The 23,705-nt window shown below is 43.0% G+C and overlaps 1 protein-coding gene across 2 annotated transcripts in view; it reads right to left on the bottom strand.

Annotated features, from left to right (window-relative positions):
• Positions 1-23,476, bottom strand: part of PTPRR (protein tyrosine phosphatase receptor type R) — a 192,063-nt gene extending 168,587 nt beyond the window's left edge. Inside the window, exons 1-2 of one of the 2 annotated variants that reach the window (XM_037886529.2) lie at positions 23,263-23,476; positions 5,033-5,337 (exon numbers count right to left, since the gene is read on the bottom strand). In XM_037886529.2, coding sequence (XP_037742457.1) covers positions 5,033-5,337; positions 23,263-23,398 — 441 coding nt within the window. In that variant the 5' untranslated portion in view covers positions 23,399-23,476. Of the gene's footprint in view, positions 1-5,032; positions 5,338-7,184; positions 7,309-23,262 lie in introns of those variants that run through there. The other variant, XM_037886537.2, reaches the window with a different exon arrangement.
• Positions 23,477-23,705: the final 229 nt, after the last annotated feature.

Raw genomic sequence — 23,705 nt, 5'->3', positions numbered from 1 at the left:
GTTTAATAATAAATAAGTGTTTATCCATGTACTATTTCTGCCTTCTGTGTACTGCATTGACCCTGGTGGCACTCACCTTGAGCATATACCAGTGGTTCTCAAAAGTTTGCATTGGTTATCCTTTCACACAGCAAACCTGAGTGAGACCCGCCCTTAAACATAAAAATTGTGGTTTTAATTTATAACACTATTATAAATGCTGGAGGCAAAGTGTGGTTTGAGGGTGGAGGCTGACAGCTCGCAACCCCCCATATAATAACCTTGTGACCCCCAGTTTGAGAACCCCATGCATATACTTTACACATGCAAAACTTTGAATAATTGCATCTCAGTTTGGAGAATCAAGAGTGAAATGAACAAATGCTCACACAAACCCTGAAAATATGCATTTTGTTTGATAAATAAATAGCTTTTCCAGTTACAAAATAAACCCTGGTGAATAGGGCACTTAAAATACAGTCCTGTGAGAAACACGTAATCCCTTACATAAAACCATCAATCAGCTGTTCTCATGTGTTTTCTGGTATTGCTTAAAGGAACATATGGCCTAATAGTCAGACTGGGTCTGTGAGGCATAGTTATACAACAGCCAAAGCCCCTGTAAAAGCTCGTTTTGCCCCTATTGTTCCTTAAAAAACAAACAAAAACACTAGAAGCATAAGATAAGGCAAGCATTTTCCTGTGATAGAAAGCCTCAAGTTATATAACATTTACCTCCTCTTCCTTCCCCAGATAAACATGCACAGCAATTTCCCCAGGTTCATTGCAAAGATAACCCATGAATGCAACTCTTTTATTGAAGGAGTCCCAAAACAACTCCTTTGCACACAGAATTCTTGGCTTCACAACATGCGTCAAGGAATCAGCTGTATGTGGGTGAAACTTTGTTTGTTAGATGGTCTTTTTCTAACATAGAATTTCACCTTCTAATAATTCTACATTCCTGGTACAGTCACTCTTCTTCTCTGCCCCTACTACGCAGAAAATTAAATTTAAACTGCTGAAATTTGACTGAATTTTGTTCCTTCTCCTCTGCAATAAACTGTGACTGTACTGATTTAGTTAAAAAATAACCCCCCTTTTCAAGCTTTCCTACTAAATCCCAACATGCATTAGGCAAGTAACTGGATTCCAGGAAGCACTAACACTAGCAATTGCCCTTTCAAGTTGAGGAACCAACAACATAGCTAAAGGCTGGAACAAAAAGGTCAGCAAGTGCAATACAGCAAATGTTTGCCCTAAATGATCAAAACCCAAAAGACACAACAAGTAGCAAATGCTGGTTATAGACAGAGAGAATGCCATAAATGCATTCAAAACAAACCTAGTCCTTTTCAAATGTCATTAATGCAGAAATTCATTTAGCATTAAATTCACAGAAGAAAACTCAGATGTGAAAAACCCTGCAAATAGCGGATGTCTGATTGAATTCCAACAGGCACTTTGCAATGGAAGAGCTGCCCGATGGTGGAAGGCATCCTCCAGGAAAATTCTTACAGTACGATTAAGCTCATTTGGATGTTGAATCTCTCAGCACTTCTACAGAAAGAGATATACTGTTCTGACTACCTCATGCTAAAAGACAACATTAAAATAACAGTTTCAGACACTCCCACAGAAAGCTTAGTGAAAGCTGTCGCGGCAAAGGCTGCTCAAATCACACTGTTGTGCCTAGAGCACAAATGGTTCTCGGTCAGAACAGAAGGTCTCAGAACAGTGGTAGATTCTTCATAGCATAAATGCAGCAGCAAGGCTCTGGACTAAGGTCACAATGTACATTTAATAGGACACTTATATAAGAACTGCCAACTGAAAACCTGTGTTATTCAGGTTTTTAAGTGACTAGGAGGCCATCCATTTGAAAGCATAGGTTCTCTCCGATCATTCATGTGTGGGCTCTCCATACTGATGTGAGACTTGTGCGTCTCCCAGAATTCATACAAGTTCCCTGTAAGGTTCTATCACCTTTTAAGATGAATGGTGCTATACATACCAGGCATCCGGGGCTTAATTTGCTTACACCTGCATGGGCAGCTGTATCCATGTGGGGGATTCACCTTCAGAGGACAACAAGCAGTGCTGCCAGGTGTCTGCTGGTTTCGGGGGTGGGGAAGGGGAAAGAAGCCTTAATTCACAGCTAGACTTTATGGGAAACCTGCTGGCTAAGGACACACTGAAACAATGTATCCATCAGCTGGCCTGGCTCCTCCTCCTACCTGACCAGCACCACTCCCTATTGGAACTGCACTAACAGTTGACATTCCTCCAGTGAAGTGAAGTTGTCAGCACTTTGAGCTACTCTAGCCCACTTCTATGTGCAAACTGGCATAACCCCAGGCTGACTCTTGTCCACTGCATATGTTACATACCTAGCACCAAACTGGAGTTACATAGGATGCAAATCAGCACAGAATCTGGCCCTTAGATGCTAATTTTCTGGAAATATATTAATAGCAATTGATAGTTTAGAATCAAAAACTCTTCATAAATCCAAATTAGCTCCTTCTGGTTCTCTTTTTCATCTTCTGTGACTCCAGCAGCTACCTGCATTCCATTTACCTCAACCAAATACGAGCAAATACTTAGTACATTCATCAGCAAAACAACCCAGATGCACCTGGAATTTCTAGCAGGAGTCCAAGAGCCAAGACCTAGCGAGGAATCTTCATTTTGAAACATTCTCTGTGCTAAGACGCCAACATACTGTACAACAGGGTGACTTATAAAAATGCTTGTGTTTTTTAATCTAGCATCTTTCGTAAAAGAGTACAATATTGCAAAACAATTTACCGAATTAGTCATATACTGGTTGTTACCATTAGTCATACGGTTATAACCAAAACTTATTAATTCACAGTAATGACCAGGAGACCCACTGTGAATTGCTGAATTTTGTAAATTAGAAAATAAAGAGAAAATCTAGTCGCTTCCTCCTTGGTCAGACAGGGGGATCAGTTCCGCAGAAAAGGACCTGGGGGTTACAGTGGACGAGAAGCTGGATATGAGTCAGCAGTGTGCCCTTGTTGCCAAGAAGGACAATGGCATATTGGGCTGTATTAGTAGGAGCATTGCCAGCAGATTGAGGGAAGTTATTATTCCCCTCTATTTAGCACTGGTGAGGCCACACCTGGAGTATTGCATCCAGTTTTGGTCCCCGCATTACAGAAGGGATGTGGACAAATTGGGGAGAGTCCAGTGGAGGTCAAAGAAAATTATTAGGGGGCTGGGACACATGACTTACTAGGAGAGGCTGAGGGAACTGGGGTTATTTAGTCTGCAGAAGAGAAGAGTGAGGGGTATTTGACAGCAGCCTTCAATTACCTGAAGGAGGGTTCCGAGGAGGATGGAGCTAGGCTGTTCTCAGTGGTGGCAGATGACAAAACAAGAAGCAATGGTCTCAAGTTGCAGTGTGGGAGGTCTAGGTTGGATATTAGGAAACACTATTTCACTAGGAGGGTGGTGAAGCACTGGAATGGGTTACCTAGGGAGGTGGTGGAATCTCCATCCTTCGAGGTTTTTAAGGCCCGGCTTGACAAAGCCTTGGCTGGGATGATTTAGCTGGTGTTGGTCCTGCTTTGAGCAGGGATTGGACTAGATGACCTCCTGAGGTCTCTTCCAACCCTAATCTTCTATGATTCTGTGACCTAGGTCTCATTCGATTCTACTGTACGGGGTGAGGGGCGCAGAACGGTGGTAGCTCCTGCAGAATGTGTGCAGCCCCTGTGTGTGCCATGTAGGACAGCTCCACAAAGAGTATTTCCACACCTAAAATGGAGCAGGAGGGGAGGAGTGGGGTCAACCTGATGGATCGTGACCATATGGCTCCACTGGCTGTATGGCAGGGAGCAGCAGCTTAGGGGCTATTCCAGCCTGTGACAGTCACTGAGCTGTTTCATTGGCACTTTGCTATCTTCTCCCCAGCCTAGCTCCTGTAGAAATCCCCAGCAGATGGCTCGGTAATCCAGAGGAAAAGAGTGCTAGCTTGCCACTGAGAAAAGTTTTCCACAGCTCCTATCACCATGCCAGGGGAAGGAGTTTCTTTTTAGCTCACCTAGTAAAGCTGCTGCCTGTCAAGGGTTACATGCTTGGGTCTCCAATTAAGCAGTGCATGCTGCTTCATCTACTGGACTGAGGACTACACCAGTTAAATGCTCTGCTCAGGAGTTCCTGACTGCCACATGGGATACATGAGTGTTCTAAAATAGCTGCTTTGCCATAATTATGGAATTATGCAACACATCATAGAAGTGATGGAAAAGACCTTTTAGATCATCCATCCGTCTTCCTGACTAGGAAGGATTATTCCCTAAAGTACATCTTTAGTGCTTTTTTCACATTAAGTTTAAAAGCCATCCAGCAAAGGGGGTTCTACCACTTTGCTTGGCAGTGCAAATTCAAAGAGAGCAGTACAGAGAAAGGTATTCAAGACACCTGAAGCAAAGACAAGTTCCTTAACTACCTAGGGCCAAATTCTGCCTGTCTGGTTATCTGCCTATCACACACATCATGGCAGGCCTTACTGAATGGGCGTGTCATGGGGTGCTTTCTCAGCGCCCTGGTATGTTGTGTTGCCTAGCCTGTTTGTATCTTCTCACAGTCATTAACATACCAAGGATGTTCTCCTTTCCCCAAGTGTATTTTTGGTTCCTCCACTCTTTTACCCATAGAACGTAACACAGGCATCTCAGAGTGGGAGCATTCCCCACAGCCTCCCTCTTCAACACAGCTCACCTTCTGAGCGCCTCCTAGCTTCCTGTTGTGACTACTTATATCTTCCCAATTACATCGTTAGCCCAGTAATTACCACTCTGGTGCTCATAATGCCCCAACACAAAGTGCTTAATTGATGCTGCAGCAAGGTCATTGATGACGGTGCTGCTGCTACCACTCTGTCACAGGGAGTTTTATTTGAAGGAGGAGGACAAAGTGAGGGCTGCAAGTGGCATAGCTCATGCAGTAGAAATATGAACTTTGGATACCTCAGATAAAAAAGCACATGAAGCAATATAAAGACCTAGAGAAAGGTACTTACCACAACAATCACATTGCTTGCTGGAATCGGGAGATTTTCCACTTCCGGCTCTTGACCAGTCATAGCTAATAGATTGAGGGATGGGTCATAAGCAGGTCTAGGGAAAGTTGACTTAACAATTATTGCAGGGTGCAGCTTGCTTATTTGTGCATAGGAAGAGGAATGGAAATTGTGTTTATAAATCTTCTGGCTGTTTGTATCCAAACTTTTCTCGACACTTTGGACATGGCGATAAATAAATACAGGTTTCCCACTCTTTTGCTGATGAATTGCCAAGAAGTGATCATTGTCTCCTGAAAAGCACCCTGTTGAAAGAAGAGAGAACATCAATGACTTAAATGAAAATACAGTCTCATTCGGCCATTCAGATTTACAGAGCCATCTGCTGAACTGAGTTGCATAGATCCTAGGAGGAATTATTTAGGGAATATGGAATGATGCTTTTAAAGCCTGCTGCGCACATTTTCAGCAATTGTAGGTGATAAACACTATTGCATTGACATAGATTCCATTTCTGATATGGTGATCATGACAAATTTTCTTTTGCATGCTGGCAAATGGTCATGCTTACATTTTGAAGACTACACAGAGGACGCAAACACAGGAGTAAATTCTATCTATCTTAGGTACTTATATGGCCCCCATTACCACACTATTTGAGCACACTAAAGTCTTTAATTTATTTACTCTCACAATTCACCAGGGAGGTGGAGAAGTATATTATCCCATTTTCCAGATAAGGATAGCAGAGACTAAGTGACTTGCCCAAGGTCACACAGGAAGTTTGTGGCAGACCAGAGAACTGAACCCTGATATCCCAAATCCCAAGCTAATGCCTTAACCACTGGATCATCCTTCCTCTGCTGGAAGAAAGTAGGTTGCACAGGTGTAACCAATTACTACAATAGGATGTGTACCTAGTACAATAGAGAACTGATCCCTGATTGGGGCCTCTACACATAAGAAATTATGATGTGTTGTATTTCTATCAGCCTATCTTCCTTACATCTATAATTCTAATCTCCTCTTCACAATATATTTGTTGTGGCTGCATTGAAGACAAACTCCCACTGTCCCCTCCCCACTTTGAAAATGATCACACTGTTTGTTCCTTGTATGTCACCTATATGTAAAGATAATGCTTTTGTACTTAATCAGAACAGCTCAGTCATCTTGTCTCATGGTAACTTATTTCTTGTGTGTAATAAACACAGATGCTGGTGGACAATTTAAAAACAACAAACTGGGATTCTCAAAGCAACATATAATAATGGTAAGGATATAGAAAAAGAGAGATATTCTTCAGACCAATGAATGATATATGAAATGTCAAAGCTGGCAGGTCCTTTGTTCTGAATCGTGTGAAATCATACCATCACTGCTCTTCCAGCCTGTATCATGTTTGTGAGAAGATGGAGGTCACTAAAGATCCCATGGCACTTTTCAGAAGAGTTAAGATGTCAATCCCAGTGCCCTTCAGAGATTCCAGTTTAGGTAATTACATTCTGTTGACCTAATTTCCTCATGAAATTTCAATGAACCAGACTGCAAATCAAGAACAGTATCCTATCTGTCGTCTACTGTTACTGCTACCCAGAGATGGGTGAATTTCAATAGTGGGTTAAGCGATTCATGTATATGCAGAAATATTATATGTACTCCAGGGGTATTCTGCACAAAAAATTAAAAATTCGGCACACAATATTTTTAAAATTCTGCAAAATTCTGCAAATTTTGTCAAAATAACACTACATAATCACAACAGTTTCAATTATTTTGATAATTTATTTCAAAATACCTGTCAGCAAGTATGTCTGTAACAATACAGACATACACAAAAATTCTCTCAGGAGTAGAGAGTTAAAGAAACCCCTATGACAACCCAGTTCCTGTTTCTGTATCCCCCTCCCCCTGACAGCACAGCCAGGGGGCCAGACACTCACACCACCTACTCCCCACAGCCCAGCCATACCCTCACCAGCTCAGACACTCACACCCCCTATCCCTACCCTCCAGAGCCCAGCTTCAGGCCCCCCCAACCCAGACACTCACAGACCCTACCCTCCCAGAGCCCAGGGATCCAGAGGGAGAAACAGCCTGATGTTGGGTCCCAGGCTTGCATGGAGTTCCCTGCATGCCCCCGCCTCCTTACTTCAGGGTGTGTGGGAAACAGAAGCTGCTGGGAACCATCCAGTTCCCTCCCTGTCCTGCTCCTCCTGGCCTTGTCTTCTATTTGTGAGCTGAGCTCTGCAGGGGTCCAGTGGCCCGTAGTAGTGGCTAACATCTCTGCAGCTCATTTCTCTGGGGGAAAAAAGGAAATTCTGTGGGCCCAACATTAATTTCTGCAAAATTCTGCATTGTGCAGTGGTGCAGAATTCCCCCAGGAGTATATATGGACTGAAACCAATGGGAAATTTTCCTGAATTAGGAATACAGACTTGTAAAGCACTTTAGGATCCTGAGGTACAAAACATGCTACATAAAATGTAAATTATTCTTTTGAATAGACAAACACACAAGAAATCATTCCCCAACCCACCACAGAACCTAGCACCTTGCATGCTTGGCTTTCTTCTTGACAGCCTGTCATCCAGTAGAGAAGCTGGGATTGTATGGTGCAGTAGCCCTTGTTTTTGTGGGCAGATGGATTTGGAGCACAGGAAGAAAAGTCAGATACAGGGTGTACCTTTAAAACAGATTAATGTTGGGTTGTTAAACTTCCAGGAGTCCCATTTAGCTATTTTGGGTTTGATTCTACTGGTGGCACCCAGTAGCTACCCTTACCAGCAAAAAGCCACCCATACTTCCTGCTCAGCCAAGAGAGCTGGTGTAGTCCAGAAAGCATAGGGGCTGGCCAGCAAAATGAGAAAAGTTTAGCCTTTCTCACAAGCAAACCGGAAATGTTCAGTTGTGTCGATCAGTCACTGACCTGTGTTGGTGCAACTGGGGAAATACATCACTACGGTATGTGTTCCAGGAGGCAATGCCTCAGCTCTCTGGCCCAGAGTCAGTGTAGGCACACTGATACGCTCGTTAGGAGCCTGCAGCATGTACTCTCCTCTGCTATTCAGTGCAGGGTGCAAGACCATGGTCCTACACCTCACCTCCCCATTTGTAGTGTCTAGCATCCTGGGCACACCAGCAGGGAGCTACACAGATGTGGGGGAGGGAATGGAAATGCCTTACAACTGTCACACCCTTACACACCTGCACATGGACCAGCCACAATCTGGCTTAATGTAAACAGCATTATTGAGTAATGACTTACTCCGCATATAAGTTTGCATTTCATGGCTTGAAAGGGGCACAGGGAAATCATGCAAGTCAGTTCTGCATGTAATTCACAGGAAACTTGTGGTTTCCCACCACAACACTGAATTTTCCCCTCTGGTAAATAGAGGGAAAGGTAGGGGAACAGGATTATGTGAAAATGTACAACAGAAAGCTCCCGTCGCCTTTGAATTCTTTTTTAAAAAGCCAATTTAAAGCAAGAGTGACCAAAGTCACTGCCGTCTCATGGCTCTTATGTGTGTACAAGCTCAGTCTATGTCCACAGCACGGGTCTTGAACCCCAGGCCAGAAGGTGCTTAGGATACAGTATGTGATAATCCACTACTCAGTCCCAGTTCACAGTTGCCAGAACTCAAACTCAACTGTGGCAGAAGACTCCTGTCCTGTGATCTGACAGGCCAAACTCCAGGAGTCTGGATTGATTCTCTGCCTCTATTTAAACCAAGCAGAGGAACAGGAAGTTGCCTGGGCAACTGGATTTCCCCTGGCTTAGAACTGTATCCTCTGCACTTGCTCCCTGACTCTGACCTCTTGCTCCAGCATGGCACCTGACTCTCAGTCTGCCCTTTGGCTTTTTCCAGGTTCTGGTATCCTGACCCAGCCTGACCTCTGGCCCCTGACTCCTGCTCTGACCATTAAGTCAGACCACCCAAATCCTAATCATGAGAGTCTAATCCTGAATAGACAGGTTCACACATCACAGGAATCAGAGCTGGCACATGGATCTGTCCATATAACATATACATACACATATTGACACACAATAACTACATATGTAGTAGAGATACCATATGATAAATTGTAAAACCATGTAATAAATGAATGGGCCATGCACTTTTGACTGTCAGCTGCCCCCTGTTTACTAATCCGTCTCCGCAGGATGTATTTTACCATTCCAAATCCCTAAGCAGCTTCAAACAGCAGCCATTTTATTTAAAACAACCTGTCAGGAAAATGTTTCATCCTTCTCTCCCCAAAAATCTAAGCTTGCCCAGTTTTCAAGAAAGGCAAGATTCAGTTCAGAATCAGTAACAGCTTTAAGACTTAAAATGTCAAACTTTGAAGTCTGTTATCTTATATCCCCCAGGCCTGGAAACCAGAGCTTTTTACCACTGGAAAAGGGAGATTCCCAATGGGACCTCACACTCACTTCTAGCCCTGAAAGGACCCAAGATAATGGATTGTGGAAGTTTTGACATCTGTGAGTCTAGAAAAGCGATTCCCAGTCATTTTCAGAACTATTTTAAAATTAGCTTTAATTGTTTCTCTTTCTGAGCCAAGAGAAGTTAGAATCATGGTAAAGTAGTTCTCTCAAACGTTCCTAAGTTTCAGAGTAGCAGCCGTGTTAGTCTGTATTCGCAAAAAGAAAAGGAGTACTTGTGGCACCTTAGAGACTAACCAATTTATTTGAGCATAAGCTTTCGTGAGCTACAGCTCACTTCATCGGATGCATAAAGTGGAAAATAGTGAGGATGTTTTTATACACACAGACCATGAAAAAAAGTGAGGATGTTTTTATACACACAGACCATGAAAAAAAGTGAGGATGTTTTTATACACACAGACCATGAAAAAATGGGTGTTTATCACTACAAAAGGTTTTCTCTCCCCCCACCCCACTCTCCTGCTGGTACTAGCTTATCTAAAGCGATCACTCTCCTTACAATGTGTATGATAATCAAGGTGGGCCATATCCAGCACAAATCCAGGGTTTAACAAGAAAGTCTGAGGAACAGTGGGGGGTGGGGGGGGGAGGAATAAACAAGGGGAAATAGGTTACTTTTTATAATGACTCAACCACTCCCAGTCTCTACTCAAGCCTATGTTAATTGCATCCAATTTGCAAATTAATTCCAATTCAGCAGTCTCTTGTTGGAGTCTGTTTCGGAAGATTTTCTGTTGTAATATCGCAACTTTCATGTCTGTAATCGCGTGACCAGAGAGATTGAAGTGTTCTCTGACTGGTTTATGAATGTTATAATTCTTGACATCTGATTTGTGTCCATTTATTCTTTTATGTAGAGACTGTCCAGTCTGACCAATGTACCTGGCAAAGGGGCATTGCTGGCACATGATGGCATATATCACATTGGTAGATGTGCAGGTGAACGAGCCTCTGAAAGTGTGACTGATGTTATTAGGCCCTGTGATGGTGTCCCCTGAATAGATATGTGGGCACAGTTGGCAACGGGCTTTGTTGCAAGGACAGGTTCCTGGGTTAGTGGTTCTGTTGTGTGGTATGTAGTTGCTGGTGAGTATTTGCTTCAGGTTGGGGGGCTGTCTGTAGGCAAGGACTGGCCTGTCTTCCAAGATTTGTGAGAGTGATGGGTTGTCCTTCAGGATAGGTTGTAGATCCTTGATAATGAGTTGGAGGGGTTTTAGTTGGGGGCTGAAGGTGATGGCTAGTGGCGTTCTGTTATTTTCTTTGTTAGGCCTGTCCTGTAGTAGGTGACTTCTGGGTACTCTTCTGGCTCTGTCAATCTGTTTCTTCACTTCAGCAGGTAGGTATTGTAGTTGTAAGAATGCTTGATAGAGATCTTGTAGGTGTTTGTCTCTGTCTGAGGGGTTGGAGCAAATGCGGTTGTATCGTAGAGCTTGGCTGTAGACAATGGATCGTGTGGTGTGGTCAGGGTGAAAGCTGGAGGCATGTAGGTAGGAATAGCGGTCAGTAGATTTCCGGTATAGGGTGGTGTTTATGTGACCATCACTTATTAGCACTGTAGCGTCCAGGAAGTGGATCTCTTGTGTGGACTGGTCTAGGCTGAGGTTGATGGTGGGATGGAAATTGTTGAAATCATGGTGGAATTCCTCAAGGGCTTCTTTTCCATGGGTCAAGATGATGAAGATGTCATCAATATAGTGCAAGTAGAATAGGGGCATTAGGGGACGAGAGCTTTATTTCAGAGTCTGCCACTTTCTGACTAACAAGCCAGAAGTTGGAGAAATGAGGACAGGAAGAAATTAATTTCACAAGGAAAAAAAAACAGCGGAACTTGACTCTTGATTTAGATATATTCTATATATTCAAAGGACATTTAAAGCATTTTTCCAGGTAAATTACATGTGTTGCAATTTAACTTTAATTTTTTACTTTTATTCCCAGTAATGTGTGTGATTTTCAGAAAACAGATTAACTGAACCTTGTTACTTAAGAAATGGTGTGTCTCTGATCTTCACATTTCTTCCTAGTCTCTAACTCAGTACTCTCAAATCTGAGCGCTTCCCCACTGAGTGCATCTGCCCTCCCATTCTGCAGCACTGGACTGGAGCCCTATCCACTATCACTAGATTCCAGCATCTCACACTGGAAATGTACTCCCACTTATCTACTGGCTTTAACTCAACCACTTTATCAAGGAGCAGTGTTGGATTCTGCATGGAGTCTAATGCCAAAATCAGAATGCTGAGTGAAAGGATGGATAGTGTGGGCAGTGTCCTAAGTCATGAGATTTTCTAACTGATTTTCTGTTCAGTGAGACTAAATCAGGCCCTACACTAGCTTACTCCTGGGTGAATTCTGCACCAAAAAAATTGAAAATTTTGCACACAATATTTTAAAATTCTGCAAAATTCTGCACATTTTATTTGTCAAAATAACACTATATAATCATGCCAGTTTCAATTATTTTGGTAATTTATTTCAAAATACCTGTCAACAAGTATCTTTTGTAACAATACAGACATACACAAAAATTCCCCCAGGAGTAGAACATTAAAGAAACCCCTATGACAACCCAGTTCCTGCTTCTCTGCCCCCTCAGAGCCCAGCCGGGAGACCAGACACTCACACCCTCTCCCTCGCAGAACCACAGTCGTGGAGTGTCCCCCACCCACCCAGCCGACACACTCACACTCTCTACCCCCCAGAGCCCAGCTGTGGGCCCCGTCCGGGCCCAGACACTCAGAGACCTTCTAGAGCCCAGGGATCCAGAGGGAGAAACAACCTGATGCTGGGGCCCAGACTTGCATGGAGTTTCCTGCATGTCCCTGCCTCCTTCCTTCAGGGAGGAAGCTGGGAACTGCAGCTGCTGGTTCCCTCCCTCTCCAGTATGCGCCCTCTCCCTCCAGCCTTGTCTTCTATTTATGAGCTTGGCTCTGCCAGGTCCAGCAGGCCCTAGTGGTGGCCAACATCTCTGCAGCCCATTTCTGTGGGGGGAAAAGGGAATTCTGCATGCCCAACATTAATTTCTGCAAAATTCTGCATTGCACAGTTGGCACAGAATTCCCCCAGGAGTAACTGGCTTGAGAGAGAGAGAGGAGAAAAAGATGGAGCTGGTCAAAAATTTTCCATTGAAACTGTTATGACAGAAAACTGGGTTTTTAACTAAATTAAATGTTTCATGAAAGCGTCTGTTCTCTGCAGAAAATTTCAATTTTTTCATCAGAAACCAAGTGCTCCAAAGCAGAAATATTTAGATTTGGATATCCGCTGTGGTGTCTCAGGGGACTTATAGTTCATCACACTCTCCGCTATGGGCCAGGCTTCTCAGTGGGATTACTTCTCCCATCATGCACAATGGTCAGGGACTCCCAGGATGGAACTGCATCGCAACACCATATGGGGAGACTGTAGTGCATCGTGAGAGATGCGGTTCAACCAGGGATCCCAGCCTACAAAGGAAAATGAGCCTCCCAAACGACGACTCCCATGGTGCACCATAGTAGCATTTGTGAATTAAAAAGTTCAGTTTTCAGAGATAATATTTTGGGTCTGGGATTTTTTGATGAAACATCAAAATTATTCACAGGGATGAAAAAGCCCACTTTCTGAAGGGCTTGAATAAAGGCCCTGATTTTTCACTACATCTGAGCTACATCCACAGGGAGCCAATTGCAGCTCCCTGACCTTTGGCTAACCAGCTGTGACAGAAGCTAGAACAGTGGACTGGAGTATCTGGCCCAAGTCAATTTTTCCCCATTGCCTTCTCTCCAAAGATGAAATCATCCCATTTTCTTTAGGAATCATGGCCAATTTCTACCCCAGACTAGTGATTTCTGAAGTTGTCATTTCAGGGCCCATTATTGGTCTTATTTATGGAGTAAGGTACTACTCAGCTTGAATACAAATGGCAGAATGTGGCCCTTAACTGCCACTGACGTCAATGTCCCACAGAAAGTACACATTTTGTTAATATCATTGGTGGCTTATTGGGTCTCATTATAACTACTGGAGGAGCAGAAAACACAGTTGTAGAGACAAGGTATTCTTGCAGGAAACAGCAATGTAGAGAAAGAAAAAGGCAAAAAATAATTAGAGCTGGTCAGCTTAGAAAACAGATGACTAACGGGGAAATGATAGAGGTCTATCAAACCATGAATGGTGTGTAAAAAGTTAACAGAGAAGTGTTATTTACCCTTTCTCACAATACAAAAACCAGGGGCCATCCAATGAAATTAATAGGCAGCTGGTTTTATACAAACAAGATAAAGTACTTTTTCACACAATGAACAACTAACCTGTGGATTCATTGCCGTGGAAGGTTGTGAAGGCCAAAAGTATAAATGTGTTCAAAAAAGAACTGGATAAGTTCATGCAGGATAGGTCCATCAATGGCTATTGGCCAAAATTGTCAGGGATGCAACCACATGCTTGGGGTGACCTTAAACCTCTGACTTCCAGAAATATAAGGAGTGGAAATCAGGGATGGATCACTCAATTAAAAACCCTGTTCTGTACATTCCCCTTGAAGCTCTGGTACGGGTCACTGTCAGAGACAGGATACTGGGCAAGATGCACCATGATCTGACCTAGTATGGCAGCTCTTATATTCTTATGTTCATCGGTCACTTCTCTATTGCTTCTGCTCAGAATGCTGAAAAAGTAATTTCTGCAGATTCAGGTGTGCTCAGCCAGGGCAAGGTTTTTCTCCTGTCCTAACGCTCCATAAGCAAAGGTATATTTTTCAGAAGCAGTCTGTATCTTCTAGCATGACAATTCTTCCTGGAAGAGTATGACCAAGACCAAACAAACTGTTCCCCCTTCCTTTCAGGGCCCCCCTCCTGCTCTGCCAATCAGACTCCCTAACAATGCTTCTTTCTGCTTCTTTGATTATTGTTAGTGTAAGCCTACAGTGACATCAAATATTGACTATTCAGCACCCTTTTCTTCCCATTGAGCAGTTCTTACTCATACCAGATTGCAGTATTGAGCCCATACTTCCTGTGATGTAGTCAGAAGTTAGGTACAGTGAAATTCCATGAAAAATTTGTTTGGGAAATATGAAGATTGCCTTATTATTTAGATCATGAGCTCTTTGGGGCACAAATAATCTTTTTTGTTCTATGTTTGTATGGCGCCTAGCACAATGGGGTTCTTGTCCATGACTAAGGCTCCTAGGTGCTATGGCATTATAAATATTATTATTAATAATTACAAAAAAATAGAGAAATTAAAAATGATCTCTTAAAGTGATCTCTCTCTGCTTTTAGCAATACGTAAGGGAAGAAAGTATGACAGATTTGATCATGCTACTTAGGTGCAGTCCAAAGTAAAGGGGAGCGTGGAGCTGCACTGCCCCTTGAGGAGCACTGCAAAGCAACCAGGAGGTAGAGTGCCAAGCTGAACTCCTCCAGCACACATGGAGAGCATGCCTGCTATTACAACCTTTTAGTATATATAGGCCTATTCTTCCCACTCCACTGGTCCCACCTTCACCCTTCATGGGCAGATTATTCCTTAACTGCCTACTGCAAGGCTTCTTGCACCTTTCTCTGAAGCAGCGGGTACTCATCACAGTCAGTACCAGGTTACTGCAGTGTTTCTCAGCCCAGGAGAGCATTGGAGGAAGATTTTAGATGCGTCGCGAGGTGCTAGACAAAATACACTTCTTCTAATCCAATGCGCAGTTGGGGTTCCAGGGAGCAAGCCCACCCTGTACTCATCCCACACAGGTGGCTCCTTTCCTGCACAGCTGGGCCTGGGCCACAACATTCAGGATGTTGTGACCTGATGCATGGGTTGCAATGCCACTTGATCAAATTTTGACTGATGGTCCCTTCGTCATAATGGAGAGGTGGCCTGGCCAAACCTGACTGGCACTGCAATCAGATATGCCAAGTCACAATGTCCAGAGCTAGGAGCCAGGCCCAGCCCTGGAGGACAGGAGCTTCCTCTGCATGGTGATTGTGGGGTGGGCTCGCTCTCCAAACACCCCTAGATGCCGGGGGGCCTCCTCTCCACAGAATTAGATTAGGGTTGTGGTGAGGGTGTATAGATGTAAGGGTCGGTCGTAAAAAAACCCACAACAGACTAAATGCAGCTGGTGGTTCGCTTTAGTAAAATGTTTGGGAACCACTGGGTTACAGAACTAGACGGATTTTGGTCTGCTCCCATATGATCATTGTTCTGTTCCTATAAGCGTAGGTGGGCTGAGGTCATAGCCTGCTTCCTCCCTGCTCCCTTTGGACAAAACAATTCCTGCATTCCACTGAGAATGGGGAATGCAATTCTGACCAGTCCTTACAGTTTGCACCTCTCTGTGTACCTCCATAAAGTGGAGAATATGGCCTATAGTGAGGGAATATTACCTTCAAGTCTCTTTTAAAATATTTATATTGTGATAAGAGTTTATTAGTCTTGGTCCAGTTCCCAGGAGTCCAAATTACAAATATCTAATGCTACATTTGTCATTGACAGCTTTGCTGGTAATTGCTAGAGAAAGGCCAAGAGCTGAACAGGTGAAGGAGATTGCACTACACTCTCACCCTGAGAGGGAGTCCTTTCAAGTCAAGGTTGAGGCATATTGAGGAAACTTGCACTACCACTGGTACTTCAACAATCAAAACAATTTGCATTTTCAGACCTAGGTAGTAGCCACATATCCCCTTGATCGATTGGTCCTTCAGCCCTCATATGGATTGCGCCAATCACAACATGTCTTGCATTCTTCTCTTATCCTGGCCTTCTTTCTCCATGTGCAGCCATGCCGCACAAGGCATAGCTCTATATATTAATCAATAACTCAAGAAGCATTTTGGCTCTGGATTACTCCTTCCTCTCAGAAAACCAAGCAAATCACTGATATTTTAAAGCTTAAGAAAAACAACAATGACAAGTAATGTGAGCTCTAAATACAAATACCAGATTCATCTCTCCATGTTTCATTTGTTCTACTCAAAACATTTTAACACTTCAGGAGTACTCAACATTTCTGGTAGAAAAATGCTTTATATAACCATGAAAGACCAGAGGAAAACAAAAACTGTCTGGAGACAAAACGCTTCGCATTTGTAATGTCTACTTAACAGTATGCCTTAAATGGCAGCAAAACAGCATGTCAATCGAGTCAGACTAAAATCTCATTAGTGTAGGTTATGTAGCTCTAGCTGCACACACACTAATGTTTATCTCTAGCAGCTAAAATCAAGAATTATTACCAATAAATCCAGAAAGATTTTTAAAACAATGACACTAATGTATGGATTTGCAGTTAATCAAATGAATAGAACATGTTTTGCAAAAGGTATTTTCTTAAGTTAATTAGACTGCTTTAAAAGAAAAAAAATCTGGATGCTGGATTATTAGTCTGTGGGTGAGGCAGTGTGTAAGAAACTCCAGGACTGGCAAAAAAACAACTTCATCTGAAAAATATTTCACTGCACATAACATTTTCCAAGGTATAGGGGTTGTAATTAAACATCATACAAATGCACAGCAAAGCAGAACACAAAGTAGTCAGAATGCAGCCAATATATGATTAAGTGCACCAGTAGTATTTTGAAAGTGAGGCTTTGCATCTCATCATCTTCTACATTATGGGTATGTTGCCTGATATATTGAAAATGGAACCTGTTACTATGGCCCATTGATTTCAGTAGGTCTACTCATGTGAGTTAAGAGATGAAGCACTGGTCCCTAAGGCACTTAGTATTCTGACATATTCAGACACATAGTATTGATGCATTGATATTGTGTCATAATTGCCTATTTTTCAGAAGGTGCCACATCAATTTGCCATATTTGGCATTATTGTAGTTTTCCAAGTGAAGACTGAGTTAAATTCTGTTCTGTGTTACAAAGAGGTAAATCCATAGTAACTCCAGTGAAATCAGTATTTGCTGTAATGGAAAGCAGAATTTGAGCCTATGGAGTTCTGGTGCAGCTAATGTGGCTCAGAGAAATCAGTGCTTTTCATGAGTTCCTAGCCTACATAACTGGCTGGCCTTACCAAGTCTTTGATTCAGAACTGTATTGGAAACCCGACAGGACAGCTACATTGATCCACAGTATAAACTTCCTTCAAAAAAGATGGACTTTGGCCCCTTGCCACAGCATTTAAGCATGATTGTCTTTGATGCCACAATACTTCCAGCAACCATCAGCTTTGTGAATGACAAGTATAATCAGCGCTAGATTGTGGCATTCATGCCATGACCCTGAGAGGAAGTCAATGTGGGCTACCCTGCCCAGGAGCAACAATGGGAGACTGGGCGTGTCTGAGGCACAATCTTTCTGGGGGCATCTCTGTGCACATCAGGGCTAAGCCCCTTTATCCCAAACCATTAGGCTGGCACAGATTGCTCCCCACTTCTATGCACCAGAGCAACTCCATGTCACCACCTCTTCCCCATCCCTGGTTTTAATATCTCACTCCCTGAGTGCAGAGTCTCTATTTTCCCCTAAGCATGAGACTGTTACGGTAGAAAGGGCTTTTAAAGCCTGGCAAGTGAAAGCATGATGTAGAGGGATGAGGGAGGGCTTCTTGCATGTCCTTCTATCGCGGCACACCCACACAAATCTGCTCACAATCTGGTTTTCAGTGAATTCTTAAATTGGCTGGCTCTGATCTTATATCTAGAGTAAGCCTATAATTATCGTTTTTACATTCCAATTTCCTTCCTCAAATCATGTTCCCAGACTCGAGAGATTGAGTTATAACATTTACTCATTTCATCTTGAAAAGAACATTCTAATTTATCAGATATTTTAATTTGACAGTTCTAACTTGAATCTCAAAAAAATCTATTGACCAGAACTCCCACTGGAACTATAGTGATTTGCACCAGTGGAAGGTCCCCATGTTGTCTCTGGTGTATTTGCAGTTCCACCAGCTCAACGTGACACACACTTTCCTTTGCAGGAGACATGGAGTATGGACAGTTGGCAGGAACTGGTTTTCCAAATTTAACATTAAACATTATGTGTTCTCAATATGACACGTGGTGTTATGAAGGCATTCCAAAGGAGAATACACCTCAATATTTTTGACTGGATATGCTACACAGAAACTTCCATTTTGAAAGACACTTTCCATTACAAACTAGCAGGGAGGAGTAGATGCTCATTCCAAGTCTATTTTCATATGCATTGCACACAATCTAGCACACTTTGTTTAAGTTTCTCCGCACCTGCAAAATTCCACTGTGAGAGATTTTCATGTTACTTTGCAGTTACAACTGTTTGGATCAGGCCTGAGCAGTATCTCAAGTGGATACATGCCAGTCTTTTCTACTAGAGTTTCAGATGACCTTTTGGAGGCACTGGGATCTCTTTTGGCAAAAGACTGAGATTAGGACCTTTGTCTTTCCTGGTTGCTGAAGTACTGGTCCCATGTTTTATATTATCAATGTGTCCTTCATGGGAAGGAATAATAACAGTGGCCCTGAAGAAAGATGCTGTGAGACCTTTGCTCAAGAAACCATGTCTTAATGATGACAATTCTACTAAGTCTTACTTACAATTGTTTGGCTCCATGGGCCTCCAGCACCAGAATTTGTTAACCTCTAGGACTTTCTGCAAAAATCACTTTCTCTCTCAATATTTTGATAAAAGACATATGGATGGTTGATATGGAGGTTATTATTTGAATAGGTTTTATTCCAGTCTAGATGGTTTCGCTTGGGCCATTTACAGTGACTGTATATTTTATTCTTTGTTTGTATATTTTAAGCCTGTTCATGGAATTCATGAAAAGACAATGAAGCTAAATAGTTAATTAGTTCAGTAACCTAGGTAACACCAATGGTTCACTAGCATAGATGCTGGAACTAGGACTGCTGGGGGTGCTCCCTCACCCCCTGGCTTGAAGTGGTTTCCATCATATAGAGGGTTTACAGTTTGATTCAGTGGCGTTCAGCACCATCACTATAAAATTGGTCCAGAACCACTGTTCACTAGTTCTAATTATAAGCTTATTTTGGTGCATCACTACATGTTCTCACTACCACCTACCATTATTTCACCAAAATAACAATTGTTTCTGGTAGTCTCGAGAGATACTAACTTTTTGTTGCAAAAATGTGCATATATCATACCTACTAGCAAATAACCTATGCCATTACTCTATCTTGCCCTTTTCTTCAAAGCATAATAGCAGCTAAAGGTTCATAGTGATTTGTAATCACTTAGTACAAATGTAGGCCCTACTCCAGCTCTGACAGCTCTGTGCAAGCAGATTTCTGCTCTTGCACACTGCCCAGTGCAGCTCTGGGTCCATAAAGGCCCTAATTCTACATTGACTTCAGTGGAAATTGCAGAGGTGTATCTGAGAGCATAACTAGATTTAATTTGCTTTCTACACAGCTGTAATGTTTTATTGACAACAACATCTAAACTGAATTCAACTGATCTTTTTAAAAAAAACAAATGTGGAAATTTGAGATTCTTTTATGGTGAAAAAATGTCAGCTTCTTTGCAAATACATATCCTGATATTGGAGCACAATAGTAATGGAACAGCCTTTCCATGGCAAACTCATTTCTCCAATATGCAGTGTAATACCTTTCAGTTACAAAGAATTGCTTTAAACACATTACAGATCAATACCTCCTTGTTGTAGTAATATCTCATTTAAATACAAAATCATATTTTTTCTAAAACCTATTAACATCAACTGATATTAGGGAAGATATTGTTAGTGCATCTGCCGATGGATATCTTAGCATCCTCCTACATAGAAGTTGGCTTCATGTATTTTGAATTTTGGAACAAAGCCATATATGAAAAGCCAAGTAGTTTCAACCACAGAGCAAAACAAAATGACAAACAACACATAACTTCTGACCAATCAGTAATGGTAAGTGAAATACATTTTTATGTTACCAAATGAACTCTTATCACTAAATCACCATTCATAAGTCACAACTGTAGACTGTGCTCCATAGAAAGCTCCAGAATGAGCCAAATGACTAATTCATCTTTCACTTCAAGTGAAAGTGAGAGAGCTCTTAACTGCTTAAGGTTAAGTTTACTATGATAGTAAAAGTCAGGAAGCTCGGTAGTGTAGTGTCTTGAATGACACAAGACTAGTAACAGAAAACTCCATGCAGCCCTGGCTGGAGCAGGCACAGCTCTTATCTTTGATGGGAGCTGTACACATTATAAGACTGAATGGGTCACTTTTTGGATTTTAATACTCATTTTTCTAAAGTGATTATTCACCAGAATTGCGTGGGAAACAAGATAGCAATGTATGGGTCTGTGTTGTTTTCTCCATTTTTGTGATTATTGAAGATTTTTAGATTAAAGGCTAATTTTCATATACAAACATTCCAATTAACTTAATAAAACAAGTTAAATGTACCAAGGCAATTGTACATTTTAGTTAAACCAGTTTCCATTAGTATGATGGAAAGACTAAGCAAGGTAGTCTGTGCAATTTAGATTTAACAGTGGATAAATGAAGATTTAGAAGGCATGTTATGACAAATAACAGTTGTAAACTAATTTTACACAGATGATCATTTTAATATATATTTTTGTAAAAGAACAACCTAAAAGCATCTTAAGGATTTTCACAAAATGGATTTCAAAATGCTCCTTATCCTTTAGTCTGTAATCTTTGTCACACACATTGTGTAAAATAGCAATACATGACTCTCCTAAGCAACCATAAATACAAAGGAACAAGACATGGTTGAAATCTTGTCAAAGATAGTCTGATTTACCATAAGAGTGAAGTACTAATAACTGATGGTAACAATTTCTTGTGACTAGATTAAACAAGATGATGCCATGCCCATTTATCTAGCATATTAAATAATGTATACAACTATTATCATAACCTGATAACCATGAATTATTTATTACCATGTTACATTTCTAGTGGTATTACTTAACCCTGATATGCTTCTAAAACCTTTCATCCCATAATAAAACAGTTCAAGTTAATGGAATACTGAAACACTCTCCAAAAAGATGGTTTGTGGCAGCAAAAGACTGTATATGTATTCACATATTCATAGAGTCATTCATAGATTGCCAGGCCAGAAGGGACCATTGTGATCATCTAGTCTGACCTTCTGTATGACACAAGCCATAGAACTTCCCTAAAATAATTCCTAGAACAGATCTTTTAGAAAAAACATCCAATTGATTTAAAAATTGTCAATGATGGAGAAATCACCACAACCTTTGGTAAATTGTCCTAATGGTTAATTACTCTCACTGTTAAAAATGTATGTCTTATTTGCAGATAGAATTTGTCTAGCTTCAACTTTCAGCCATTGTATTTTGTTATACCTTTCTATATACATACAAAGGGAGGTTGTAATGGACTTATGTTAAGTTATAAGCAGGGTGCAACAGCCATTTTCTATGTCAGAAGTAGAGATACAGCAGTACTCTGCAAACACAGAGACACTTCAGTGATATTAATTACAAACTACATTTAATTACACCTTCAGCACCAATTCACTTTCCTTCTAAAAGAGTGAGAATTTAGGTTAACATGATGGGAAGTGGGGGAAAGGACTCAAGAGAAAGGGCAGTTTTTACACCGATTAAGCCATATCCTTCTTTTACTGAAGAAATACAGCAAATGATTATCAAAGTGACACTGATGCTTGAACTGAAAAGCTCTGTGTAATATAGTTCTTCGTTAACCACATTTCTGAATGATGCCCACATTTTGCTAGCTAAGCAGTGAGAGGATTTACTAACACAGCTTCAGGACTACTGTACAAATGACTGCTGTCGCAGCTGAAATTTTGCAGTCTAAAATCCGGTTTCCACGCTTGAATTCAGGTGTCAAATTTAAAAGATGCTAAATGTTTTTTTAAAAAAACTTGCATCATTCTAAAATATTTAGAAACCTACGTGGCTCGTGCTCCAAATCCCAGGGCAATAGTGACCGAGAAAAATAGGCAGTATCCGTACGCGTTAGAGTGCCTGAAGTGGCAACAGCTGAGGGCTTGCACGCGGTGCCATTTAACCGTGCTTTTGTTTTTAATTATTAGCAACCCTGTTGAGGATACCGACTACTACAGCGACCGAATCCACCTCAGGTGACATTTGGCCTCTTAACAACGCTCCAGCTTTGCCGTTGTGTTTAGTCCGGTGGTTGCTGACCATGGTGCTGAAAGACACACACGGTGCTGAAACACTCCCGCCCCCTCCCTGGCTCCCAGACCTGCGCTGCTCTATTGGCGGAGGGCACTTCATGGACAAGGGAACTGGCCAAAGAGGCCGCGGAATCTCCCCGGCCACCTGCTCGGAGCCATTAGTCCGGCCCGTTGCGTCCCGCTCAAAGGCGTCGGTGGAGCTTCCACCTGAGCCCTCCCCAGCCCCAAAGAGGGCAGACGCCGTAGCTAATGATTGCAGGCGTTAGATTAACCATTGCTCCTTCCCCTCCCTCCCCCCCCACGTGCTTGAGTGTGTGCAAAGCTACAGCCGTGTTAATGCTGGGGGTGGGTGGGTGTTGGGGGGGGGGGGGCGGTGGAAGAAACTCCCTGTTTAGACTAACGCAAGCATCGCTGTTACCCGAGCAAGGCTCTGACACTGCCGAGCCGCTACCTGTGGGATGGGGGGGTTTCGCCCCGGCCCTGGCCATTGCCCGGCAAGAGCAGGTGCTGGAGCAGCTCCAGGAGCGGGCGCTGGTTGGGAACACGCAGGTCTCCCCTCGCTCAGATTACGGGGGCGCTCCCCAGAGCGCCGTCCCCTGGGTAGCGCGGCCGCACTTGCCGCGCCTGCCGGGGCAACAACCCCCAGCGTGGCCGCTTACCTGCCGCCTGGAGCTGGAGCAGCAGGCACGCGACGGGGAAGCAGGCGGCTGTCCCCCGCATGGTGCTGGCCGGGGACTGGGGCAGCCGCGATCCGCCGGCCGTGTCAGATTCTCCGCCCCATCGGGGTTTGAGCATGCCTGGGAGCTGAGCGGAGCATGCGCACGCGGGGGCGGCTGCCCTCACCTGCCCCTGGAATGGGCTCCCGAGGAGCAACAGCGGCGGGGGCTAGAAGCAGCGCGAGGGGCGCGAACGCTGGGGGCGGGGGGGGGGAGCGACCTGGGGAGGGGGACAGAGGAGCAAAAGCAGGGGAGCGAGAGGAGGATGGGGAGCAAAAAAAAAGGGGGGGGGAGATGAGGGGAGTGAAGGGGAGCATAAGCAGACAGTGAAGTGGGCAATGGATGGGTTCCGGGGAGGTCTCGTCTCCCAGAGTGGGAGAGGCAAT

This window comes from Chelonia mydas, chromosome 1, assembly GCF_015237465.2.
Source record: "Chelonia mydas isolate rCheMyd1 chromosome 1, rCheMyd1.pri.v2, whole genome shotgun sequence".
Classification (NCBI taxonomy): domain Eukaryota; kingdom Metazoa; phylum Chordata; order Testudines; family Cheloniidae; genus Chelonia; species Chelonia mydas.
Note: the sequence above shows the minus strand (reverse complement) of the source record. Positions and strands in the feature narration are given on the sequence as shown.